At 31.8% G+C, this 8456-nt stretch overlaps 1 protein-coding gene across 5 annotated transcripts; it reads right to left on the minus strand.

The window, feature by feature from the left end:
- Window positions 1-1614: 1614 nt before the first annotated feature.
- On the minus strand, window positions 1615-4725 carry LOC127144036 (sister chromatid cohesion protein SCC2-like). Of its 5 annotated transcripts, none has more exons than XM_051079521.1 (7): window positions 4011-4722; window positions 3234-3364; window positions 2973-3095; window positions 2793-2855; window positions 2313-2546; window positions 2141-2210; window positions 1615-1906 (listed from the first exon to the last, which is right to left on the minus strand). In XM_051079521.1, the coding sequence occupies exons 4-7, from the start codon at window positions 2844-2846 to the stop codon at window positions 1860-1862; spliced, it is 405 nt and encodes a 134-aa protein (XP_050935478.1). In that variant the 5' UTR covers window positions 2847-2855; window positions 2973-3095; window positions 3234-3364; window positions 4011-4722; the 3' UTR covers window positions 1615-1859. The 5 variants fall into 5 exon arrangements, with proteins under 5 accessions (XP_050935478.1, XP_050935477.1, XP_050935475.1 ...); XM_051079520.1 differs by having other exon boundaries at window positions 3234-3396; XM_051079518.1 differs by lacking the exon at window positions 2973-3095 and having other exon boundaries at window positions 4011-4725.
- Window positions 4726-8456: the final 3731 nt, after the last annotated feature.

Consider the following 8456-nt stretch of genomic DNA (forward strand, 5'->3'; position numbering starts at 1 on the left):
AGAAGGCAAAAGGACAATAAATTTACCAATATGTATATATAAATATAGGGGGATGTATGACAATCCTAATTAAATGCAACATCACTAGGTAGCCTATATATGGGTTTCCAAGAAGAAGGAAGTAAAAATAGGGAATCATTACAAACAAGATCTCAGTTGTGTTTAAAAGGAAAGTGGGATTGAATTAATGCACTTTCTGTCTTTTTGTCATCACCAAAAATACCATTTCTTTAGCTTTTTCTCAAAGCCCTAACACTGCAGCCCACATGTTTGGAAATGGAAAAAGATGCCCTTTTCTATTAACATTTACCAATTTAACAAGGACAGATACTTTCATACCTTCCTTGTCTTATCAATAAAGCATATCAAAGAGCATTTTCAAAAGCTGATGACACCCTTCCCCATTTCTTCAACCAATATCACCATTACATCTAAATATTGTTTCTTTTTAACTCTCCACAGTTACCAATTCTCCACAAATAAAAATACAGAAAACGTAAAAATAAGAGAATTGAGGCACAAATAGTCTATTAACTATGTTCATTGAGCAGATGAAGAATAATTTTATTAAAAAAATTGTTACACAATACAAAATTGTGACAGTTCATTTAGGATTGAAGAGTTTATATAACATATACTTCTTTGAACCTCCGTTAGGCGCACTGTTCCTAAATCTTGGCTCATTGACAAGGCAACAAGACCCTAGATTTGGTCATTCAACAGTGTTAGATTCCATGAAACATAAATGAACATTCGGTCAAAAAATATAAAATTGAAACGGATCATTTTGAGGGAACATGTTGAGATTTCCGTGATATTGTACCTAAATATTTAAAATGTGTTCTCATCTCTCCGCTAAACAAAAATAAAATAAAAATCGAAATTTTATTTTTAAAACATACTAACCATGTAGTTTGAAATGATAATTCCTAACCCCTCTTGTAAGATTCGAGAGAGTATCTAAAATCACAGTACTCAAAACAATCCAGCAAAAAGAAAGAAAGAAAAAGGTGAAAAAGGGTAGACAACACTACAAGAAATTTGACCTTTAATGTCGGTTTAAAACCGACATTAAAGGGCTTTAATGTCACTTGACAACCGACATCTTTGCGAGCGTTATTAAAGGCCTTTAATGTCGGTTGGACTTTAATGTCGGTTTAAAAACGACATTAAAGGCCTCTTTAATGTCGGTTTAAAAACGACATTAAAGGCCTTTAATGTCGGTTTTCAACCGACATCTTTGATAGTGTTATTGAAGCCCTTTAATGTCGGTTTGGCTTTAATGTCGGTTTTAAACCGACATCTTTGATAGTGTTATTGAAGCCCTTTAATGTCGATTGGGCTATGATGTCGTTTTAAAACCGACATTAAAGAGGCCAATAATGTCAGTTTAAAACCGACATCAAAGGCTTGTTTTTTGTCCATTTTTAGAAATTTATATTTATTTAATTGTTGTATTATTGTCCATTTTTTATAAACCAACATTGAATCCAACAAGTGAAATTAACTACAAACTTGAAACTACAAGTCACATTCCGTAGGAAACCATATTATTCAAGTCTGATTCCACCAACAATGAAAATGCTATTAGCACTTGCACATAAATCCCATTCATATCTTAAAGCAACAATAAATCCCATTCATATCTTAAAGCACATAAATCTCATATTATTCAAGTCTGATTCCACCAACAATGAAAACACGCTTGTAAAATTAACTGCAACCAAACAAAATTATATATAAATTCAAAAATCACGACATTTTAAAGGTCTCGAAAATGCTTCTTCAAACAATTATTAATATTGGAAACAGGCACCAAATGCAGCAAGGGCTTGACATTCCTCTTCCTGAACTGTAGCTCAAACCTTATCTAGAAACTTATCATCGTCCTCTAGTAGAAAATGACCTGGAAAAATATACAGTTATCTACATTCAATCAAGCACGACAAAAACAATTGTTATCTACATATAATATCGGAACGCTCAAAGAACACTATTGTACAAATATCTAAATGATATCAAATATCTAAATCAACCAAAAACACTCTAAATCTCTTTAGTGGTTATAGGTAAATGATATATATCATCAAAGAAATTAAAGATGTAAATGTTTTGAGAAGCAAAATCTATAAACACTTACCAACATACAAGACAGTTATGAAATTGCACCAGCTACTAATCACAGCACCAACCCACAAGCTTACTATGGCCTGGAAATACATACACATTAAAGTATCCACAAAAAAGTCGTCCAGGTTAAGATGGTTGTCACAGACAGCTTTCTAGTAGAATCATAATCCAGAACTTTTTACCTTGAGGGCAACTTGACGAACTTGGCCATTTAAATCTAAGCTTCGTCCCAGAATCCTTTCCCAATACAACTGAACAATACCACCACAAATGTTGGTATCTCCGGCACCAGCAGCAACAGGTACACTTTGGCCACTCTCCACAGTGTCAGGGCCAGCTCCATCACCAGCTTCATCTGTTCCCATTTGACCTTCCGCGTCAAGAACGTAATCATACATATTTTGCAATGCTTGCATCTGCCCAGAAAAATAATTCAAGAACGTAATCATACATATTTTGATAGTCTTTACAAACTTGTTTTTGTTATTCGAATTTGGTTGAGAATTCAAATCTAGAAATCATGTGAAAAAAAGTCATTAGGTAAAAACCAACAATTATAATTGTAAAAGAAACTAAATGATTATTGAATAAGACCTAAGAAATTTTCGATCCTAACTTAGAATTTGTTTCCATATACAAGCGTTGGGAATGAGGATACTTACCAAGGTTGAGAATCTTGAACAGAAGGTGAACTTTAAACTTCTACTTCCATCCATCTTAGCAAACTGAAGGTTAACAAAATGCTATAAATTTCAATGCACAACCAATTGACTCTGCAGTACGCCATAGCCTTGATGGTATATGCAGATGAGTTAAAGACAACAGCTGTCGAGTTGACTTACAATCACGGTGTGACACAACAGCAACAGCAATAACAAATATGAAATTCATATTTTCCAAGTTTATTAATTGATTATTGAAGCTCCAGTAAGTTCCTATGTAAGATCTCGTTGAAGTTGATAAAACTGAAACAGGTTTTTAGCATACCTTGTCAAATTGTTTCAAAGCTTTTGATTTATGTATAACAAGATAATGGTAATAGGTACACATATGCTTACAAACTGTAATAAACGATTAAGCCAGGGGATTCATGTTTAATTCACCTGAGGATTTCTACATGCTCGACCGTGCCACAATGAGAGAAAAAGTCATAAACATCATTCTCTGTGGCTTTAGGTGACAAACTTGTAACTTCAGCAGTATAGCCCCCATTGTACATGTTTCACACAGCTTTCTATATTGAAAACTTGAATTAGAGCAAAATACCTGGGGAGTTCCACCAGTTTGTTTAGAGAAAACTGAAATATCAACTACCTCTACACTTCATATTCATAAAACTTTTTTTAACACCTTTTACCCCCAAACAAAATGTTCCAACTTGGTATATGATGACTCTGACATCCATAATTATAATTAATGGTCCAAAGTTATAATTTATCACTAGCAGGCTTATCCCAAAAGTGTTGCTTCTAGGATAAGATAAATTTATACAATTGTAAACTGTTATATATTCATTATAAAACTAAGTCTCTATAGTAAGAACAATGCAGGTGGTTAAAAGGATAGAATATGAACACTGGGGAAAAGTGAAGAAAAAGTAAAGAATGAGAGATTCCCAGAATATTTGAGCAAAAGGGTACATAGAAAAGGAGGAAGTTCAAAGCAAGAGCAAGTCATTCACACAAACACACACAAAAGATGAAAAATTTATAGAAATTCCCAAAATTGATCCACAACCCAGATCTTGAAAGGGAAATCTAAAGCCAACCCATTATCCAAAACAATCAAACGAAGGGATAGAAACATAGAAATCGACACGAAAGACATGAAAAATAAAATAAAAGTTCAAAAAATTAATAGGAAGTTTTGTCAAGGCGTACCTGATTGAAAGCTGAGAGAGAAGAAAGAAGAGAAGAAGGGGGCCGGGGAAGGGGGGGCTGAGCTGAAACCAGAAAATTAAGCCGACATTTTTTGGTTTTTGGAATCAATTTGGTTGGTGATTGTACTGAAAATTGTATTGGAAGGAGCGTGTAAGGCACGCAGAAGATGTATTGGAGCGTGTGAGAGAGAGTGAATGAAGAAGCTACGAGTTTTGGAATAAAGTCTTATCTTCTTCGTTGGAGAGTTTTTCTGTTGGCAGAGAATCCCCCCGTCATCAAACTCTGTAGCTTTTAAACTCTCGTACACTAGTGCTTGATGTCCAGTTTTATGAGACGGTGAGACAGTATCGGCGAGACAGTATCGGCAGCGACGGTGATGGAGATGGAAGATGACCCATTGACGATGAGACAGTATCGGAGTAGTCGGAGCCATTGACGGCAGCGACGGTGAGACAGTATCGGAGTAGTCGGAGCCTCTGGAAGGCGGATTTCACGGCGGCGATGGTGAAGGTGGGGAATATGAAGGTTTTGACTGGAAGCCAAGGGGAGATTAGAAAGTGATGAGATTGAGAAAGGAAGAAAGGGAAGAAATGTTGAGAGAAAACCTTCTTTCGTAGGGTTTGGTAGAGAAGAAAGGAGAAAAGAGTAAAGTTTAGGGTTTGGTAGAGAAGAAAGGAGAAAAGAGTAAAGTAAGAGAGAGAAAAATTCAACTTTTTACAAAATTAAAAAAATAAAAAAAACCTTTAATGTCGGTTCTAAAAAACATGATGTTTAATGTCGGTTTTAAACCGACATTAAAGATAAAGCTTTAATGTCGGTTTAAAACCGACATTAAACATCCGCTTTTTGAAAACCGACATTAAAGCTTATTTTTCATTTTTTCCACCCGACATTAAAGACCAGATTTCTTCTAGTGCAATATGGGACATTGAATAGAGAGAGAGGTTGCATGAGTGTGGCAATAAATGCTAAGAAAATAGGGTTTGAAAGAGAAAGGCCAAAATGAAAAGAAAGAGATATATAGATCAGATATCAGAACAGTACAGTATATCATTACACGAAATAAGGTTAGCTATACACTTTTAAAGGGATTGTCAAAACCAAAAATGACATATTCTTCCTATTAGCTATATATATATATATATATATATATATATATAAAGATTGTGGGAAACAATTAAACATAATAGAGAGTTGGAAGCAAGGAAGAGAGTAGTGAGAGTGAAAATGGAATTTAAAAAAGAATGGGGCATTAGAGCATTAGAGTAACGGTTTAGCAATTTACAAGAAGAATCCATCCATCAGAAAAGAAATTAAACCCCCACTTGCCCACTTATCATCACCTTCACTCTCTGCTTCAGAGTTTGTCAGACCTCTCTCTCTCTCTCTCTCTCTCTCTCTCTCTCTATCCTTCTCAAATAGTGTGCCATTCCTCTCTCTAGTTCAAAATTGTTTATTCAGTTATCTCGAGTTTGCATTTACCTTCCTACAAGTCACTCAAAACTTAGTTATTAGTTATTATGTACTTGAGGTTTAGGCGTTCTTCTAAACCTTAGAGCTAAAACCATTTTAAAGTTAACCGTATAAATATGAAAACCAAATAAATGTCACGTTTAATAGGGTTTAGATTTCATTTAAATGAACTAGTTTGATTCTTGTGTGTAACAATCAGTGACAGATCTAGAAAATATATTGACAATGAGCTAAAAGAAAAATATGGAAAATAAACTATAGAAGAGCTGACAATCAGAATAACCACTAAGTTAACGACGATAAAGTTGAAGAGAGTAAATCTGTTGATAGTAACAATTACTAACCCATAGATATTTGTATGTATGTCTAAATATATTATAAAAACAATTAAATTAACTAATGAGCAATTTAAGAAGAAAAAAAATTGACCTAATTGGTTCCAATAAATCAACATAATTGAATGTGAATACAACACTAAGGTAAATAACCTTTTGTATTTGATTAGAAATATAAGGAGTCGTTTGCTTCTAGAAGATTAGAGAACGCATTCTATATTGATAATACTTATTATCACTTAGACACTAAATATTTAACGAGTAAAAGTAGAAATAAATGTTGTTGGAGAATTTATATGTTGAAAATGATATTAATAGGAAGCATCCAAAAGGGGGGGTATTGCCCATAATTTGGGGGAAAAAATTGAATGAATAATAACCGTCGATTTTGATAGTTCTCTTCTATTATTTTGTTATTTATTGTGTTTTGTATATATGGTCGGTCGGACGTCGGCTTTACCGGAGAAAAAGCAAGCCAAGCCGACATCTTTCTCAAACCCTTTTTTACTTTCCACCATTTTTATTCTATTTCTTTTTTCTTCTTAATTTCCTTTTTATTTTAAACCAACTTCTTATAACTAAAAAAACAAAATATCACAAACCTATTTATGAAATATTAGATGAAATAAGATAGACGATTGTTTGTGTCCATGATAGAATTATTGATAGATTTTTTTTTTAATTTTTGTTGTATTCTATAAATATTTTGATATATTTAAAAATGGTTCGAAAAATAGATTTACATATCTTTTAGTCGGTTTAGAATAGTTTTTATTTGATACGTAGGTTTCACAATATTACATTTTTAGGTTTCACAGTATTTCAAAAGTGTTAATTACGATTTTACTTATAAAATAATTGAGTTTTGTTTTAATCTCTATCTCTAAATTTTAAGATTTCTATTAATTAATTTAAAAGAATTATACTTAATTAAGTTTTGTTACTATTTTTCATAAATATTTAAAATTTTAAAATCCATTTCATGATTATTTTAAATCAATTAATAAAAAAATAATGTTAAAGATCGAAAGTGATTAGTTAGTGTATCATTTGTGAAAACTATAGGCTAAATTGAAACAAAACTCAAAAAACTTACGAAAAACAAGAAGGGTAACATTTTAAAACTTAAAAGACGATATAAAAATTAGACCCAAATTTTAGATATATAAAAAAGATATTTCTACCTTCTTTTTGCATTCCAACAATTCACGAAGTGGTGGCTGATCCAGATATTACAAACTCGACCCCTTGATTGGTAATATACATTAATTAAATCAAGCTAGCTTTTTATTACGATATTTTTATAAGTTTAATATGAGATATAAAAGTTTACATTTCCAATTAAAAAATAACAATCCATGTTAATTATTTTAAGCGATGCCTTCTACGCATTGGAATTTTAAACTATTGTATACAAAAAAAGATTTTGATTACTAACAGATATGTTAACATCATCACCCATAAGATGACGATACACAAATTGATAATCACTTTTTATGCATTTGGTACGTTTGTGAAATATATCACTGTGAGCAATCTGGATGATACTATAATTATTACATGAAATATAATAGTAGACTATTGAAGAACATCCAAGTCAACGAGAAAACCAACAAAATCCTAGTAACTTTGACGAGTGTACTAAAACATAAAACAACGATTGATTTGCAACAACAGATAAGATAACGCTAACAAACAGAGAAAAAATAAGCATACATCAACAAAACAAACGATAATTAACCAAGAAACCTAAATAATGATCATCAAGTCATTTAATAACAAGAGTCGACATGCTTCGTAATAACTAACCCGAGATAGAAAGTAATAGGGTTGACGATAAGAGAGAAGCGCGTAATTTGAGAGGTGGACAATTATTATAATTTAGAATTGAAATTCATTGAATAGACAAATGGTGAGGACACTGTGGAGGGACTTAGTAGTTGGGGATGGCTTAACTTTGCATTATTCCCATCCTCTTCTTCTTCTTCTTCTTCTTCTTCTTTTTCTTCTTTTTCTTCCCTTTTAAAATGAAGAGTTTAATTTTCATTCTGACATTTTACATGTGATTGTGGGGTTTCCCCATTTGGAATTCTCTCCTCATGAGAGATCCAAATTTTCTAGGCAAAAACATCCAAACCCAAAAATAATAATATAATATATATATATATATATATATATATATATATAATGATATTAATTATATCACTTGTTACTTTGTTCCAGACATATTTCATTTCCCATTCATGCACTTCACTTTATTCAAACATATCTTTTTTTTTTTTTCCTTTTTCTCTCTCCATTTTTATATTTAAACAAATCAAACCAAATATTTCTAGCATCTCTTTTATATTTAAATTATTTTTAAATTTAATACCTATATTTGTAAAGTAAAAGAAAAGAAAAGAAAAGAAAAGAAAAGGAATACATTTTTAACATATAATTTCTGACCTATTCAGCTATATATTTAATGGGTTTTGCTACATTTTTCTAGAAAAAAAAAAAGTTAAAAGCAATTTGTCAACTTAATTAGCTAAGATTAGTTAATTAGATGTATATATTAAGAGGATTTTTAATAAATTTAATTTAAGAAGATGAAGACAGATGAGATATCAGATCATCAAATTAAGCTTGAGATCAA

The sequence above is a fragment of the Cucumis melo genome, chromosome 11, assembly GCF_025177605.1.
Source record: "Cucumis melo cultivar AY chromosome 11, USDA_Cmelo_AY_1.0, whole genome shotgun sequence".
NCBI classification, from domain to species: Eukaryota; Viridiplantae; Streptophyta; class Magnoliopsida; order Cucurbitales; family Cucurbitaceae; genus Cucumis; species Cucumis melo.